Source organism: Bombyx mori, chromosome 25 (assembly GCF_030269925.1).
Source record: "Bombyx mori chromosome 25, ASM3026992v2".
NCBI lineage: Eukaryota > Metazoa > Arthropoda > Insecta > Lepidoptera > Bombycidae > Bombyx > Bombyx mori.
The window spans coordinates 4,656,474-4,674,805 of NC_085131.1; the positions used below are offsets into that span (position 1 = coordinate 4,656,474).

Sequence of the window (18,332 nt, forward strand, 5' to 3'; positions counted from 1 at the left end):
TAATTTACTCACCCCACTGCTGAACTTTTTAACTTTTTTTAGTTAATGTAACCAGTAAACAGACTGGTATTGCCAACCGACATTTACTTGTGACAGTGCGTACTCGTATTGTATGCTCGGAAGTACCACCATCCGGCATATAAGCAGTAATTTGTTCCGGTTTATGGGTAGTACAACCGTTATTTATTTATTACCTGTCTTCTTACGTCATAGAGCCATACATCACTAATACTATACCAATTTTTCTAATGAAATACGTACTTGATAAATGTTAACGATTGACTTCGACGGTGAAGTCGAATAACATCATTTAATAAAAATCAAATCTGTAAAATTTTAATTTTTGTAATGACTGGTTACTGGTGGTAGGACGTATTGTGAGTCCACGCGGGTAGGTACCACCATCCTGCCTGTTTCTGCCGTGAAGCAGTAATGCGTTTAAGTTTAATGGGTAGGGCAGCCATCGTACTGTTACAATTAACTTAGAACTCTTGTCTCAATGTGATTAGCGAAATTTACGTCGTAGATTTCCATGGGCTCTAGTAAGCACTTGAAAAAATCAATAAAAAAATACAAATATGAAAATGTTCACCAGCGCAGTGAAATATATATAAACATGTATATTTGTATGTATGTATGTCCATGTAATCGGGTAGACTCGATCAGTTTACGGAATTCAAACAACTGCATAGAAAATCATGAAAGCTAACACGATATTACAATACCTTGTTTTATCAACCTGAATGTAGACATAGCCGGGTGTACTTTGGTTCTAGATTCTTGAATACTTAGTATATTATAACTTATCGCAGAAGAAGGTTTTTAAGTCTTGTGTCGATTTTATAATGAGACAAATGTGCTTAATAATAGTTATTATTGGATTAATAGCTATACAGGCTTCTGGGAGACTACATTTTAAACGAAAAAGTGTCGCATATGAATATCCGTATTATCAAATAATTCTAACTTTAGGAAGTTGCAAAGGTATTCTATATTTATTCGTTTCGAAAAGCTTCCGGTACTTCTTTTTTTCATTTTCATTAAAGCTGTATTTTAGAATATTTAGGTATGTAATAAACGCACACTCGACTGTTGTGGCTAAGGCAGTAGGAAAACAAAGTGAAAAGACTAATTGTTAAAATTTAAAAACTAAAAAGTCTATAAAACAACAAATAACTTCTGAAGGTTTACTCCTAACCTCAAATTCTATTAATTGTTTTTCAGATAAGATAATTTATTCGGAATCAAAGGTTTGGGGGCACACACGGTACAACAGAGTCCTTGATATATATTTCAAAAGTGAAGATCGTGAGTTATATGTTCAACAGATACATTAATTACCATGTAAAAAATTCTTATTTTAAAACCACACCTTCAAAAATAAAAGTAAATTTTTCATTTAATATTCAATAGGTCTTTCATTAGGTAGGTATATACTATTCATACCTAATTGTTTGGAATTGAAGGACAGATGCGTATATTTTGAAAGAATAAATTTAATGAAAACATAAATTTACATTAAGGCAATAATACCATTTACCATGCACTTGTTTATTGCTTAGTTTTTTAATATGCAGCATAATTTAGCATAATTTATGCTACAAATGAAGACGAGCTTAGGAGCTATAGAAATATATTTTTCACTTATACTACACGATATTATTTTTACGCAATACATAAATGGTTAGATATTATTATGTGTGCCTGCGTGATGGCAACATAGTCGGAACAGGACACCGGATGAACATCTGATGCAGATTTTAACCTCATTTCAATCTGTTACAAAAACCCTTAGACGTCATAAACTGAATACGTCTGCTACGACTTTAGTATCAATAACAATTTAACATAGGCTGCGGTTCCATTTAAACCGAAACATGGGTTAGCACCATTTCATAAAATAGGCAGAACTCAACCGCAGCTTAAAAAATCCCTCAGGACGATATAAGTACATATGACGGCATCTAGAAATTTGACAGTTAGATCGGAAAATACCAGAAGGTAGTACCGAAAAGAAACCAAGTTTAAAAAACCGTATGTATCATGTTAATTAAAACTACTTTTACGGTTTAACCTTGCGTTTTTTTTTTTTATAATTTCTAACGTTTTCTTATATCAGTTCTCTTACGAAATGTAATTTGACTTAAATGTAAACTGAATAAATGTATCTTATGTCTACGACTCTCGAAAACCGAATAAAATATTTCAACCTCTTATTCACTTTTAAATTAGACATAAGTAATCAAGCGGACAGAGCGTTTTTTTTGTCGTCTGACCCATGTGACCTCTGCTTTTTGCGGAAATTTATGTTAGATAAATCATGATAGACATTGTCGTGATAAAAATATTTTTTATGATTTTCATTAATTTTAGCATCCGTCTTGGTGTCGAAAGCAGAGATAATTCTCTTAATAAACAACACAAACATTATGGCGAATTCAGAGAAGGGAGTTGGAAACCAAGAGTTCGGTGCGACTGTGTTCCTTCCCGCTGACTCTGGTGCTATACTATTCTACCTGACGATTTACGCTTGTAATGGAAACACATCTGAAAAAGATATTCCTGCCAAGTGCTCTGAAAAATAATTGAAGAAGAGATCGACAAACAAACGCAAATAGTGATTAAATACTTTTTATTTTATTTTATTGAACTCCAAATAATGTGCAATTAAAATAAACAGTTATTTTATTTTTATTTCAATTATTATCAACGAAATGTAAAACTGCCCTGATTCAACGAATTTGCTAGGCCTGACTGACAGTTAATTAGAAGAAGCAAATATAATAATACTAAAATATTAGATTTCTGTACCTACCTACATAATATGTAATTTATTATGAAAGCGCTTACAAGGTAAATATATAATGAAAATTCTGTGGGAGCCATAGGCGACATTTCTTTTCAATCTTAAACTAAAACTAAATATTAAAGTACTGCTCTATGAGGCATTTTTTTCCTACCTATTTGCTGGTAGCATAAGAGGCTATTCCAGCTACGCCCGGACGGGTAAGTGAGCTCACGAGCTCAACCTGAGGGAATTTGCTAACACTAACAAGAGCAGTGCTTTGCAGAATCTACCACCGGATCGGAATCGCGACCCATTGAGAAGATCCGCCGAGAAACTCAGTGGGCTGTGTCACCTGTGTCTATGGGTTAGTTCGCTCGTCGAACTCATTGTCGTAATCGACGAGCTTAATGGGAATGGGTCGAAGCTCTGACTAGAGTAAATTGGACTAAGTTTAACTTAACATATTGAAGATACAAAGGATTCACGTAACCGTCTCATCTCATCAAATTCTTAGATAATGGCTGATTCGCTCTTGAAACTGTAATAATGTATTATTAATTTCGTGGCATAAAAATGCTAAATGGTACTACACAGAAAATGCAAGCCCAGCCTTTTGAAGTCGTCGTGGCCTAAGAGATAAGACGTCCGGTACATTCGTGTTTGGCGATGTTACCGGTGTTCAAAGCCCAGGCGGGTACCAAATTTTTCTAATGAAATACGTACTCAACAAATGTTCACGATTGACTTCCACGGTGAAGGAATAACATCGTGTAATAAAAATCAAACCTGCAAAATTATAATTTGCGTAATTACTGGTGGTAGGACCTGTTGTGAGTCCGCACGGGTGGGTACCACCACCCTGCCTATTTCTGCCGTGAAGCATTAATGTCTTTCGGTTTGAATGGTGTGGCATGGTGTGGCAGCCGTTGTAACTATACTTGAGACCCTTAGAAGCTATATCTCAAGGTGGGTGGCGCATTTATGTCGTAGATGTCTATGGGCTCCAGTACTCCAGTAACCACTTAACACTAGGTGGGCTGTGAGCTCGTCCACTCATATAAGCAATAAAAAATAAATAATAATAATAATAAGCTTATAAATTTAGTAGGTTTGATTTTTACTACACGATTCTATTTGCTGCCATCATGGAAGTAGTTCGTGAACATCTATTTAGTACACATTTACTAATCAAAACAGAACCTGCATGCAAGATTGAAGCAACTCCATGAGTACATTTTTTGATACGCGCGGGGTATTTATTATACTTCAGGTATCACGATTTCCAATTTCATCCCATTTCATGCCTTTGGTTTCATTAAATTTCATCCCATAATGAATTTCATGTAAATCTACTAAATTACATTCTGAATTAATTTTCCCGCAGCCAAATGTAAAATATTAAATTAGAATGTGGGTAAAGTTCAAAAGCCTAGTCCAATTAATAATTTTAAAAAAGTTCTGTCAAATGTCAAACAACGAATCCGTAAAACGGAACGCTCTGTTTATTTACGTTCGTAAGTCAATCGTACGCAAATCACAATAGTCATTACATACACAAAAAAATAGAAATTCCCAGTGTAATGTTAACTATAGAGCTTTAAAAAAATGTTGTGGTACTTACCATGGTCTGAAAGCATTAAGAAGAGAGCCTGTAGATATCTTTTACAGCGTTATTTGGGTAATTTTCTTGAACAGAAACTTACTTTAGATCAGCTGAGCGTCGATTTATACAATGGTACTGGGACAGTGTGCGATGTTAGCCTTGATTGTCAGGTAAGTATACATTATTTATGCTATTTACGAAAGATCGCGACTTTTAATGTTTTTAACAATGGAGAACCCTTATTTGTGTCTTATACCGAAGTCATGGCTGCCAATTCGAAGTGCGCATTACGCATATTAGCACGTGTTATTATCGCTCTTACAAGACAAAGGACATCGAGCATTCGCCTTTTATATCATATATCATTAATTTATATTTGATTTACAATAATATTTATTTGTTCTTTCTTCAATGAAATTAATTACCACAATCATTACACTAATCACCTATGTGGACTAGAGGTCTAATAATATAACTAAGTAATTTAATTTTACAGCACAGTATACATTCGTAAATGAGATAACAGAAATAGTTTTAATTTAAAAGAAAATATTCAAAGCAGTTAATCAATATTACACACATAATCCTTCAAGAGATACAATACGCACAAGACACAAGATCCTGTGTTTAGAAACAAACACAAAACTTTCTTGATTAGGTCTCTACGTATATTTGTTGAATAATAAGTCAATCAATTACTATAATTTATTGATAATTTATGATTCTAGGCTCTCAATGAATTAGGGGACTCACAAAACTGGCCATTACAAATAGTTGATGGTTATATGCAAGAGATCACTGTCACAATCCCGTGGTCGACTCTGCTAAAAGATGACTCTATTGTTGAAGTTAATGGTCTCTCAGTCACAGTTCAACCCAAAGTGCGGGCTGAGCCAGGTAATTTGGTATTAAATAACTCAATATTTTCAGCAAAAGAAAATTGCATAAGTAGGTATGAAAGTTTGTCTGGTTATTAATTCTTTAGAATGATTATTCCTAGAGATTGATAAATCAGTAATTAGTATAATTAAACTGTTTATCTCTGTCTTAATTACTAGTGGCTTCCATTAGAATGTGGACTGTCATATTCTTTCACTGCAAAAATTAGCATGACATTTGGTGCTCATTCACGCAACTTTACAATAAACTTTATTTACTAGTAAATTCTGATAAATAATACTCGATTCTTTGAAATCCTTCAGAGGCTTCTTGCGATATCCATAGGAAATGATAGGCTACGGCTATTATCATAGGCCAACTCCATATGGCCATTCTGGTTAAAAGGGCTGTGCATGATTGCTAGTTAATTTTTTGATGAGATACATTACATACTTAAACACTTCTTAACTTGTTTTACAGCATCATCAATGTTGGAATCAATGTGGTCTTCAATGTCATCGTCCATGCAGCTAGCTGCAGAGTGCCTCCGTGACGAAGATGGCCCTCAAGAAACACATGCTGTTGAAGGAATTGAAATGTTTGCACACGCTATTGATTCAAGTAACTCAATTTTAATACATTTAAGTATAATTGAATTACAAAATTTGAGTCATCTATTATCAAAGGTGGCAATCTGTGCATTTGGACAACAAAATTTTATTGATATGTCAATACAGATTGATTTGAATATAATCGTCTCCTTCAAAGAATACGGTTCAAAACCTGCATTAAATAAAGGTTAATAGTTAACCTGTTATTTATCTAAGATGTCGTTCCGAAGAGTTTTGTGACTGCCGATGGAATACAAAGTCAATAATTCGTTTTTCTGATTTACCAATCATTGTCCAAAAGTCAGATTGCCGCCTTTGATAATAGTCGACTCATTTACAGTTTTTGTTATTATATAGTAAATTTAAACAGCTGGCCAAATTAGCTCAATTTAAACACCAAGCTATATGATGCTGGGCATGACTTCAAGGATAGACACAGATGGAGGAGCATCATCAAAGAATTATTAACGTGCCATGGGGCAAGTCATGACCCCAAAGTAATGAGAATGTCAACATGAAAAGAATATTGTACATTAATTTACTAGTTATAAAGTAGTTTAATTTTTTTTATTTTATTATATTCATATACTAGCGACCCGCCCTCGCTTCGCTTCGGAAACATTAAAACACACATGAAACCAAAAAAAAAAAATAAAAAAAAAATAAAAAAAAGTAGCCTATGTTCATCAGGGACAATGTCGGCTTCTAATGGAAAAATAATTTTTCAAATCGGTCCAGTAGTTTCGGAGCCTATTCGAAACAAACAAACAAACAAATCTTTCCTCTTTATAATATTAGTATAGATAATAGCTTTAAATATTAATAAATAAAAAAGTCACACCTCATAATTGCACAAAAATAAACACACAATAACATTTTCCATTCTAGTTCTGAGCAGGGTGAAAGTGAAATTCATAAATACAAAAATAAGGATAGAGCATGTACCCAAGAATGGCAACAGAGGAATAGCACTAGAGATTCACGTAAAGAAGTAAGCAATGTCTAGTTTTATTTGACCTCTACAATAATTGATTACAATAATCTAAACGTGTACAATTGTATGACCTTGCCGACAAATACGACTTGAATATATTTGGTACTTGAATTAATTACATGTTTGTCTTGAAATGAACTTTAAAATATTTTATATGTTAATAACATGCTGGTTTATTTTGTTCGATAAATTTGTCATACATTACTGGTGGTAGGACCTCTTGTGAGTCCGCACGGGTAGCTACCACCGCCCCGCCTATTTCTGCCGTGAAGCAGTAATGCGTTTCGGTTTGAAGGGTGGGGCAGCCGTTGTGACTATACTGAGACCTTAGAACTATATCTCAAGGTGTGTGGCGCATTTACGTTGTAGATGTCTATGGGCTTGAGTAACCACTTAACACCAGGTGGGCTAGGAGCTCGTCCACACATCTAAGCAATAAAAAAAAAACATTCACGCCTTTAAAGAGTGAACCAATATATAGAGTCCGTTTGTCCAATGTAATCAGAGCTTGACTTCAACTTCTGATGATGAGGAGTGACATTCACAATGTAATTCCAATGAGCTCCAGCTACCACTTTAAAACAAATTGGCCGTGAACTTGTCTATAGTTATTAACTAATTATACAAAACTAATTGTTGTGTATTCAATGAAAATGTTAAATTTTACTTAATAATAACATAGGATAGATGCACTTACGCGTACGGTAGGCAGCGGCTTGGCTCTGCCCCTGGCATTGCTGAAGTCCATGGGCGACGGTAACCACTCACCATCAGGTGGGCCGTATACTCGTCTGCTTACAAGGGCAATCTGGTGGGAGGACTTCTTGTGAGTCCGCTCGGGTAGGTACCACCGCCCTGCCTATTTCTGTGAAGCATAAATTCGTTTCGGTTTGAAGGGTGGGGCAGCCGTTGTAACTATACTTGACACCTTAGAACTTATATCTCAAGGTGGGTGGCGCATTTACGGTGTAGATGTCTATGGGCTCCAGTGACCACTTAACACTAGATGGGCTGTGAGCTCCACCCATCTAAGCAATAAAAAAAAAAAACTTAGATAATCTATTGGAACTTGGAACTCGAAACGAAAGATTTCAAATTCAATTCTTATAAATTAATTACAGTATCAATTATTTCGACGAAGCTGGTGCTGAACCAGCCCCTGATGTGACAAATCCAGAAAAGACTAAGACATACATCGTAGCTACTTACACCAATAAAAAAATCAAGTTTGACGGTGTGGCTCTCTATACTGATGAGTTTCCATCGAAATTGAGAACTATGTCGCGGAGCCTTATCATGGAAAAGTCTGTTTCTTCTCAACCAGATAAGACTGAACATAATCCATTTGAAACAACAGACATAAATTGTCAGAGTATGGCTTCGGATGTCTTCTATGAAACAAGGAGTGTTTTGTCCACGATAGAGCCAGAACTAGCAGGAGAAACTGTAACAACGTCAAGGAATAGCACGAGTACATCAGAATTGTCACCGGATGACAAAATTAATCAGCCCGATCCAATCCTTCTTGCAAAGATAACTGGACAACAAGAGTTGTCGATGAAGATAAAGCATACAGATGAAGTGGAGGGCCCCAAAATTGAAATTAGAGTGTTGCTAGGATCACTGGTGGCTTTCGTGTCTCCAAGGCAGCTCCACACCATAACTGAGCTGATTGACGCATTGAATCAACCACATCTAGAAGATACAAGGCAAGTTTCTTTTTTGTTTCAAAATTGAGCAGTATTCTCTCGCCCCCTAGTTCCATATTTACTTATTTTTCCTTAAAAATCACTAGGATAGTCATTTACATAGGTTTTTGTACTTCGAAAATTCTGCTGAAATCGTCTGAAAATAAAATACCTATTTATTTGTTAGATACCTGTCACTGTGATTGACAAAAATATAATTTACAAGAATTGAAGTTAATGTTGTTTATATAAAATAAATAAATAAAAACCTTTCAGCAACATACCGATGCGTTCAAACAGTGTAAACATGCAATGCAAACCGATGCGACCGGTGGATTTCCAGCTAATAGAGGCTCAGCTGTTGGGTAACTTTGAAAGGCAATACTCAAAACCATCGAACATGTACGGATGGTCCGGTCCTAATTATGGTGAGTGTCATCTTAGCTTACGAAAGCTATATGTATAAATAAAACGATAGAGGTATGTAGCTATACGCGTATGACGCAATAACCACCATATTTAGTAAATTAGTCGCTGTCTCTAAAGAAATATATTCATTGTTTTTGTTTGTATACCAAAGCCCAAAGATATGACAAAGTGAATGTCTAATGAAAATTAATTATCACAGTATCTTTTTGTAATATTATAAAATTATAAATATTTTAGTACTACCCGCGTATCGAAAAAATCACATAAGACAATAGTTTACGCGATTTCTAAAAAAGTCCGTTCACGAAAGAATAATAGCCTATATATAGCCTTATAAGATCTCTAAGACAATACTTCTAATGTTTGCAGAAGAGAACGAGTCAGAAAACGAAAAGTTTCTTCCGATGACGTCAGCCGGCAACCAGTTGAGCGAGAGCTTCTCGTCTACAGCCAGCTCGATGAGCGCCAGTATATCTTCGAGCGTGAACCTGCCGACCATGCAGCCTCGGATCAAGAGAAACAAAAAGGGTAAGCACTCAACTCTACTACGTTGTAATGGTGGTAGGACCTCTTGTGAGTCCGCACAGGTAGGTACCACCACCCTGCCTATTTCTGCCGTGAAGCACTAATGCGTTTCGGTTTGAAGGGTGGGGCAGTACAAACGACATGTGAATGGTTCAATGTACAATGTATGTACCATTTTTCATTCGTTAAGACGTATACTGCAAATAAACGTGCAGGACAATGCCATGTCAACCCAGCCTAAATGTAGTTTTGATAACGTTTTATTCGTTCTGTCTTTCGTTCACTTCCTACTGAATGGCCTTTTGTGCCATTATTTTTGTGCAGTTATTATGATATGATTCTTGCCGAATTGGAAATAATTACAATGGCTAATGAGTTTCGTATCTGGCTCATTAAAACCGACAAAAGCTTAATTTTTTTTTTTTTTCATCGATGTTATTTTTTTTTTCGTTGGTTCTGCGACTTGCTAACAAAATCAATGCTTGATTCAAACAATTTAAATTTAAAACGCGTACTAGAAGCAGTGGCGTTGAAGACATTGAAAGACATCGTATTTTTTTGTTTTCTTTTATGAGCTGCGTGTATCTAAATCACGTGAACGTGTTTATGTTTTGTTTCAAGTTCCGCATATCGATGGCGATCCAACAGCCGAAGTGTCGCACGTCAGTCTGAGACTCTCATCGGTATCCTGCGTTCTCTTACACAAGGTACAATTAATCGATTAATTGTTAATCGATTTATTAATCGATTATCGGCAATTCTGACATAAAACCTTAAATCAGTAAGCTGATTGTTAAATGACATTACTCTAATGCTGCATACGTCAAAATCGTCACTGGTCATGTCCACCCAGCTTATTACTGCCGCGAAGCAGTCACGCATTCCCAACTATTGGATGCGGTTTCAGCAATACAATTGAGGCTTCGACCTCATGTCTAATTTTTTTTTTATTGCCCTTGTAGGCAGACGATCATACGGCCCACCTGATGGTGAGTGGTTACCGTCGCCCATGGACTTCAGCAATGCCAGGGGCACAGCCAAGCCGCTGCCTACCTCATTTTTAAATCCTACCTATGCTGATAGCCTTGAGAGGCTATATCAGCTTCGCCCTAACATGTAGGTGAGCTCACGGGCCTCAAACCGGAGTGGTACTAACACTGGCCTAGCAAGAGCAGTGCTTCGCAGAATCTACTACCGAATCGGAAACGCGATCCACTGAGAACATCCGGCGAGAAACTCAGTGGGCTGTGTCTGTGGGTTAATTCGCTCGTCGAGCCCTTCGAGGGTTGCCGGTGCTTGTGGTACCTTAAAGCACCGTTAGTAGATCAGGAGGATCCGTAATGACGTGTTTTGGGCGACGTCGACTGTTTACTTTTCGGTCTACAGGATCTGGTATGTCTCATGTCTCAAGGCGGGCAGCGGATTTTACGTTGCGACCTAAAATTTGGTTATACCTCGATACCAGGTGAAATACATACGTATATTTAAATATGAAACTCGATTAAAGTAATCAACTAAATCGTACCGCACAGGATATTCTGGTCTCCACATCCAGCGGCTCTGATTGCATTTCCCCGAGCAGCGCTAAGAAAATGCAAGAAGCGAGCGAGAGCTTTTTCGAAGATCTACAACCCTCACCGGCGCACGACAGCGACGTATTCGATTCAATAAACAAAGCTATAGATAAAGCTACCGAGAGAAATCATTTGAGGTACAGAATTGTCATTCACATACACACACACACACACACACACACACACACGCACGCACGCACGCACGCACACACACACACACTCACACACACACTCACACACTCACTCATACTTTTTATTGCTTAGCTCACGGCTCACGTGATGTTAAGTGGTTACCGGAGCCAATAGTCTACAATGTAAATGCCGCTACCCACCTTGAGATATGAGTTCTAAGGTGTCAAGTATAGTTACAACGGCTGCCCCACCCTTCAAACCGAAACGCATTACTGATTCACGGCAGATATAGACCGGGTGGTGGTACCTACCCGTGCGGACTCACAAGACGTCCAACCACCAGTAAACGTACACAAACATTGGGTAATCCTACCCTGTATCGCGACGGATAACGCCTACAAAGAGTCTTCACGTCAATCAGATCTTGCCAGATAATTCTTCCGTAACATTTACTAGTAAACTAGTAGCTTCTCTCGATTTTATTGTACCCAATTTATCTATCTTCTATCTCTATATATAAAAATGAATTGATATTCATTAGTCTCGCTAAAACTCGAGAACGGCTGAACGATTTGGTCTTGAATTATTTGTGGAAGTCCAGAGAAGGTTTAAAAGGTAGATAAATGTAAAAATGCTCGGAATTAAATAAAAATAGCAATTTTGTTTTCCCTTTGATGTCCCCCGTCGGACGGATTCCTTTTGTTTGTGTCTTTTATTTATCGATTGAGGCATTACGAAGTCTGCCTGGTCATCATGTTTGTGTACCAGTAATGTCTTCTTCACTGACTCGACATTTTCAGGTTGCTGTCGTCTGAAATAACTCTGGACGGGAGCGAGAAGGTGACGTCACACGGCAGCCAGACCGTCTGCGAGGCGGCTGTCAGACATCTCCTGGTGAGAGAGCGTCTGCATCATCCGTGCACGGACAGCGACGACGGCAAACCCAAAAGCTACGACTTAGTGCGCTTTGAAAATAAAGGTAATGTTAAAAACTCTATCGAGGGGGAGGGGGAAAGGCTGTTTGGTTTGAGCGGCATTTCTCTTAATACGCGATATTTATCTTTGTAAATAAAGATATTGTGTTTTATTTGGTATCATTTTATCAACATATATATATTATTACTGGTGGTAGCACCACTTGTGAGTCCGCGCGGGTAGGTACCACCGCCCTCCCTATTTCTGCCGTGAAGCAGTAATGCGTTTCGGTTTGAAGGGCGGGGCAGTCGTTGTAACGTACTTGAGACCTTAGAACTTATATCTCAAGGTGGGTGGCGCATTTACGTTTTGGATGTCTATGGCTTCCAGTAACCACTGAACACCATGTGGGCTGTGAGCTCGTCCACCCACTTAAGCAATAAAAAAAATAAAAAAAATGGCACGCGAGTAGTCTCAGCAAATGTGTGTGTTCTATACATGACACATAGAACACATTTGACGGTAGTCACCGCCGAGCATTAGGAGATTTTATTTTTATTTTTTATTTGAACAGACAACATTAAAACAAAACCGGTTCAATAATAGTACAAAAAATCTATTATACACAATGATTTTAAACATTACGAATTTCGATAAACATTATTCACAAAATTCTAAATGTAGCTAAATTGAGACCGATTTTCATTTTACAGAAGACTGCGATGGCTCAAGTCAAAGAAGTACAGCAAACTCGCTTGCCAACATCAGAATTAATTACAAGCAAACATCCAAATATGTCAAAATATCCGGAGAAAACAAAGTCGTTTATCCTACCACTGATATTGTGTGAGTATATCAATCGTTTTCAATCAATCGGGCAGCGGCTTCTCTGTGTCCCTGGCATCGTTGACGACCGTGAGCCACAGTGACCGTTCACCATCAAGTGGGCAGTACATTCGTATTTTTATGTATTTATTTATTTATTTCGTTTACTTCAGATCTTGCATCCATATTGCATTCATTAACATTTCATATAGTATACCAGAATTAAGTAAAAAAAACATTAACTACAATCTCGGAATAAAAGAAAAGAAATAATAATAATAATAAAACAAAAACTCAAAATTAACGTCAAAACCACCTTAACCTAAAGGCTGGTAACTTACCAGCAGTGGTAATAAATAAATAAAAAATGACATTCCATTCAGCTGTTTCGGCCTTAGAATGGGAAAACTAAAGTTAAAAAAACCTGTACAGTCTGGGAATTTGTTACATTATCTTTGGCTCCTGCGCGTTTCCCTTGGCCGTGTGTAATAGATATTTAAAGAAAAAACCTTACTTTTTGGCGGGAACGCGAGGAGTGAGGTTGTGTGATTTCTTTTATTTTGTCTATCTAGTGTTTCTTCAGGTTTAAATGCGTAATAACGGTGGTTTATTAACTGGTTTATTAATCTGTGAAAGTGCACAAATGTGGGAAAATGAAACAAAACCGCTGGACGTAGCTTATCGGGATCCTCAAAAGTCCATCGAAAAAGTCTCAGTAAATGACCACCATTTTACTGAGATTATATTTCATCACATGTCATCTCATCTGTAAACTTAATTCGTTTTTAATCATTTATATTATGTCGCAATTAGTTTCCTTCGTTTTTTATTATTCATAATACTGTAAATAGTTAAAGCGGCAAATTAAAAAAATCTTATTACTTGACGCTGGCTAATACACAAACCGTGTCGGAGCCAAGGAATAAAGAAGAAGAAGAAAGAAAAAAAACATGTGTGCAATTCACACGTGGTAGAAGTGAAACCTTCAAAAATTAAAATATAATTATCCTAAATGTCTAAGTATATGTAAAATTTTGTCATTAGTAAATAATTGTAAATTATCTTTTATAGTATGAGGTAGCGCCCTCTGTGAATTGATATTTTAACTTCACGTATAATCCTAAATTAAAATTCACTACAAGAGGTTTCATACACACGTTAGTATTAAAAAATCTCATAGATGACGCTGTATTAAAAAAACACTACACTGAGAACGCCTAATGTGTTTTATCTCATTCTCTCGCCGGCTGAATCCTATACATTTATGTATTTGTGTCTATGGATTTACTTTTTCGTTTCATCGAGTTTGAAATCTCAACGATTCTAAAAAAGTTTCACTTCCAAGGTCTTTCTAAATTCAAAACTTTTATTACAGAGTCAAATGCACACCGTTTTATATAGATGTCGACTTGACGGTGATCGATAGAATGTCAGCAACGTTCTTTGGCGGGTCAGCTTCCGTTCCAAACGCTCCGGCCGCGCCCCCACCCTCACAGAACCAACTGAACCTGACACTCCAATGTCCTGATCTCAGCGCTATACTTAGGTATGATTTTACTCCAATTATACTGGTTTATAGGTAACTAGATGTTAGCCTTGACTTCACGCGCGCGGTCAAGAGTAAACGTCAACAAATTTTTCTAAAGATAAAAAAATACTATAGTTTTGTTTTTCGGGTCAAAGTTAGCCTACGTCACTCTCCTAAAACTATCGCTTTAAAGAAAACATGTTAATCCTTAGTTCAGAACAGACGTATGGAAAGAAGTATTCCTTAAAATCCGAATTCTGATCACGCAGAAGACAGTCGCCGTCGACGCCCTTACGGATCTATCAGATCCAATAACCCTTGCATTAGACGCCTTCAGCTCTAACACTAGGAGCAGGCTTGGGGACTCCGGTAATCGTACTCGTCGAACCCAATATAGAGTTCGACGTGCAACCTAACCTTTAGATCAGCCCGTTGAGTTTCTCGCCGGGACTTCTCAGCGAGTCGCGATTCCGCTCCGGTAGTAAATTCATTCGCGAAGCAGTTACTCTTGAGTTGTAAGTCTCCTTTGGAGGTGCTCGGGTAGCTGTTAGCAAATCTCTTGAGGTGAGCCCTTGCTCGCCCACCTGTCCTAGTGAAGCTAGAAAAGCCTCTGGGCTACCAGTAATCCCTCAAAAATCGCCTTAAATCGCCTCCTTAGGGGTAACCGGGAAGACCGGACCTACGTGTGAGGGCGCTAGGCATTGCAGAATTTAACTGAAGGCACAGTACTCGCCTCAACCAGACTAGCCCTTTCGTTTGCCGTCTCCAAAAGAGCGTCCAGCACGTGTAGAATGAAGCCGATTCCGACAACGGTTCCAATACACTGAGCACATGTTGTATCCAGGTTCCCGATAGCGGATCTCCGTGCTGGTATCGACCACGAGACTCGTCGGGTGCGACCCGACTACCTCACGTTCAACTTCCAGAACGCCACGATAAGCTCCAGCCAATCGCCGAGCATACGACCCCAGCCGACGACAATGACAGTGAAATCCACGTGTTTGGATGTGTACTATCATGTATGTATTTTTTTTGCTTATTCAAACTTTTTCGTCTGTGTGTTGCATGTCACGTGACGGTCGGCCACGGAGTAGGGATAAAGTGAAAAGCGCTCGTCAGAGCAGCCAAGGCCAATATGGCGGCGTCTATAGTTTGCAGCAGCTGACAGTGTAGTGTATAGACTATAATAAATAAATAATAAATATTTACTAACAATCACGCCACGTTATCTGGTCCCGTGATAAGTTCGTAAAGAACTTGTGTTACAGGTACCAGATAACGGAAATAAATGTAAGATTTTTATTATACACATACATATATTTAATATACATCCGTAACCCTGGAAAAGACATTTATATTTATCATACAAATATCTCCCCTTGGCGGGATTCGAACCCGCGACCCCCTTCTGTAGTGACCATGTCACTTACCACTACACCAGACGGCCTTTAAATAAATAGACTATTACTCATTTGTGCCAGTGCTCCACGCTATTTTGTTTGTTTTTGTCAGTTTTTAATGTAAAAGTTTGTTTGTCAGAGCTAAATGTCTATAATGTGAAAAAAGTTCATAAAACCACACAATCCTTTTTTTTCTTCACATCGATACAAATGTTTTGAATGCCCAAACAGGTAGACACTCGCTGAAGTCATTCTAATTTAAATTAATTCTAATCGCAACTTCGTAGTCCCGAATTGTATCACTCAGTATCATCAAAGTCTCGATAACATCATAATCGACAATCAAGCAGCTGACCGAAATGTATAAAAATTTAAATTTAAGAAATAAATTCATAGTTCTTAAATTTCTTTGTGATGTTCTAAAGTATTCTGTGTCCCTTTCTTACAAAACATGTTTTTTTTTATATTCGTATTATGGACGTGAACATTGACGTCAATATTCAATTAGGTGTGCCACCTGCCAAGTATTAAATTAAAATTGATCCGTTAATTCGGTCATGGTAATATGTATACAGAAATAAAATTAAAGAAAGAAATATACTTGGGTTTCTTCTAGAGTCGTAGACATGACTAAAGGTACTTTTATGGTTTAATCTCCCGTTTTTTTATTATTTTGTATTGATTTTAATATTATGTTAATTATCGTCGTGATAATAAATCAAAAATCTCCAATTTGAACCGTATTATAAGTAATTTTAATTACAAAAACATTAACATCATATTTGTTGTTTTATTCATAATTGTAGGAAAATGACATTTTGCCGGCAACACACATAGCACGTGCCACGATCGACAACAATCCATTTGAAAGCGACATTTTGAGAGGGCACGCCGCAACTGCACCTTTACCAACGTATGTATTTTGAAAAACGTTTGTTCATTGTAAAAATTGTCACATGATATTCCACAGATAACACAATTACAAACCATAGACCATTCTATCGTTTCCATTTCATATAAGCATATTGTGTAATTTCATTAGGTCTTTACTTATTTATTTTTTATTGCTTAGGTGAGTGTACGAGTTGATGTCCCACTTGATGTTAAGTGGTCACCGGAGCCCATAGACATCTACAACGTAAATGCCGCCACCTACCTTAAGATATGGTCCCAGTTTTTACAGTACAACGGCTGCCCCACCCTTTAAACTGAAACGCATATATAATATGATTTAAAGCCCACTGTCTATAATGAAGATACCAATTTTATAAATAAACTAGCTATACCCGTCTGCTTCGCTGGGCATTTAAAATTAAAATTGTTATTTCTCACCCCCACAAAGATTCTCATCATTAACGCCCCCGCAACTGGTGTAGGGAGTCCAATACTCATATAAATATTTGCCTATCCACTAAGTACATGTATTTTCTACATGGATATCAAGTTTCAAGTCAATCGGATGCATAGTTCAGTAGTTATAACGGAACATCCGTAAAAACCACTGTAGATTTACATATTAGTATAGATAAGTACCTAATACGTTATCACGACTGGAAGGAAGGCAAAAGTAATTCCCGTAATCTTTCGTATTGGAAACAAAAATTCTGAATCGACGAGTATCACGAAGCAGTCATAAGTAATTGGTTTGAAATATGCACACAGACGCTTCGAACAAATGTCTCAAAGTGGGTAGTGGCATTCTGTTCGTATGTCCACAACCTTGGCAGAACATCATCATCATCATTATCCTGCCCTTCTCCCAATCACCTGGGGTCGGTGCAACATATTTTCTCCTTTCATACTCTTCTATCATATACCATTTCTTCGCTCACTCCCCTCTTACCCATATCGTCTTTCACGCAATCCATCCATTTCTTCTTAGGTCTATCTCTTCCTCTATATCCTTCCACAGTCATAGTTAACATTCTCTTACCAACCTCATTTTCATCTCGTCTGATCACATGTCCATACTATCCCAAAAGCGCACTTCTCAGATTCTCTATCACAGGTGCCACTTTCAGACTTCCTCTAACATATTCGTTCCGTATTCTATCCATTCTTGTTACTCCACACATCCATCGCAACATTCGCATCTCTGCTGCATGCAATCGCCTTTCAGAACGACCTTGGCATAACATCGAAAAAAAATTATTATTTTTTTGATAGAATCTCATTGACATTCAAACCTCGGAGCCCTAGTAAGGGTCCGTTTGACTCCCTCACGGACGAGAGCTCCTTCGAACCTGCCGCGAATACAATGACAACGTCAATGTACATCATGAACAACTTGCACAACTCATCGCCGAGCCCGTTCAGCGGAAAGAAAACCGCTCATCAGAGCGTTACTAAGCACGAGGGCGGACCTCAGCAAGGTCAGAACTTTACTTTTTTTTTTTGCTTAGAAGGGTGGACGAGCTCACAGCCCACCTGGTGTTAAGTGG

The 18,332-nt window shown here is 37.6% G+C and overlaps 2 protein-coding genes across 4 annotated transcripts in view; both read left to right on the plus strand.

Annotated features, from left to right (window-relative positions):
- The first annotated feature begins 522 nt into the window (after positions 1 to 522).
- Positions 523 to 2,694, plus strand: LOC101740716 (uncharacterized). 2 transcript variants are annotated; one of them, XM_004923287.5, is made up of 3 exons: positions 523 to 984; positions 1,225 to 1,308; positions 2,374 to 2,694. In XM_004923287.5, exons 1-3 carry the CDS (start codon positions 846 to 848, stop codon positions 2,583 to 2,585), a joined length of 435 nt encoding a protein of 144 aa, XP_004923344.1. In that variant the 5' UTR covers positions 523 to 845; the 3' UTR covers positions 2,586 to 2,694. The 2 variants fall into 2 exon arrangements, 1 of the variants encoding a protein (XP_004923344.1); XR_002431934.3 differs by lacking the exons at positions 523 to 984; positions 1,225 to 1,308 and adding an exon at positions 1,739 to 2,034.
- A 1,590-nt stretch (positions 2,695 to 4,284) lies between these two features.
- LOC101738071 (autophagy-related protein 2 homolog A) overlaps positions 4,285 to 18,332 on the plus strand; it is a 70,225-nt gene continuing 56,177 nt past the window's right edge. For both annotated transcript variants that reach the window (XM_038020459.2, XM_038020460.2), the window contains exons 1-15: positions 4,285 to 4,561; positions 5,120 to 5,288; positions 5,751 to 5,891; positions 6,770 to 6,872; positions 7,997 to 8,584; positions 8,840 to 8,991; positions 9,362 to 9,520; positions 10,139 to 10,224; positions 11,050 to 11,228; positions 12,024 to 12,202; positions 12,852 to 12,984; positions 14,339 to 14,509; positions 15,336 to 15,510; positions 16,698 to 16,804; positions 18,058 to 18,263. In XM_038020459.2, coding sequence (XP_037876387.1) covers positions 4,394 to 4,561; positions 5,120 to 5,288; positions 5,751 to 5,891; positions 6,770 to 6,872; positions 7,997 to 8,584; positions 8,840 to 8,991; positions 9,362 to 9,520; positions 10,139 to 10,224; positions 11,050 to 11,228; positions 12,024 to 12,202; positions 12,852 to 12,984; positions 14,339 to 14,509; positions 15,336 to 15,510; positions 16,698 to 16,804; positions 18,058 to 18,263 — 2,716 coding nt within the window. In that variant the 5' untranslated portion in view covers positions 4,285 to 4,393. The remainder of the gene's footprint in view (positions 4,562 to 5,119; positions 5,289 to 5,750; positions 5,892 to 6,769; positions 6,873 to 7,996; positions 8,585 to 8,839; positions 8,992 to 9,361; positions 9,521 to 10,138; positions 10,225 to 11,049; positions 11,229 to 12,023; positions 12,203 to 12,851; positions 12,985 to 14,338; positions 14,510 to 15,335; positions 15,511 to 16,697; positions 16,805 to 18,057; positions 18,264 to 18,332) is intronic.

What these genes read in the sequence shown, in the direction of transcription:
- LOC101740716 (XM_004923287.5), top strand. Translation starts at nt 846, where the DNA reads ATGAGACAAATGTGCTTAATAATAGTTATTATTGGATTAATAGCTATA. An exon ending in AACTTTAGGAAGTTGCAAAG is followed by an intron (nt 985 to 1,224) that starts GTATTCTATATT and finishes ATTGTTTTTCAG; the next exon opens with ATAAGATAATTTATTCGGAA. An exon ending in ATATTTCAAAAGTGAAGATC is followed by an intron (nt 1,309 to 2,373) that starts GTGAGTTATATG and finishes CATTAATTTTAG; the next exon opens with CATCCGTCTTGGTGTCGAAA.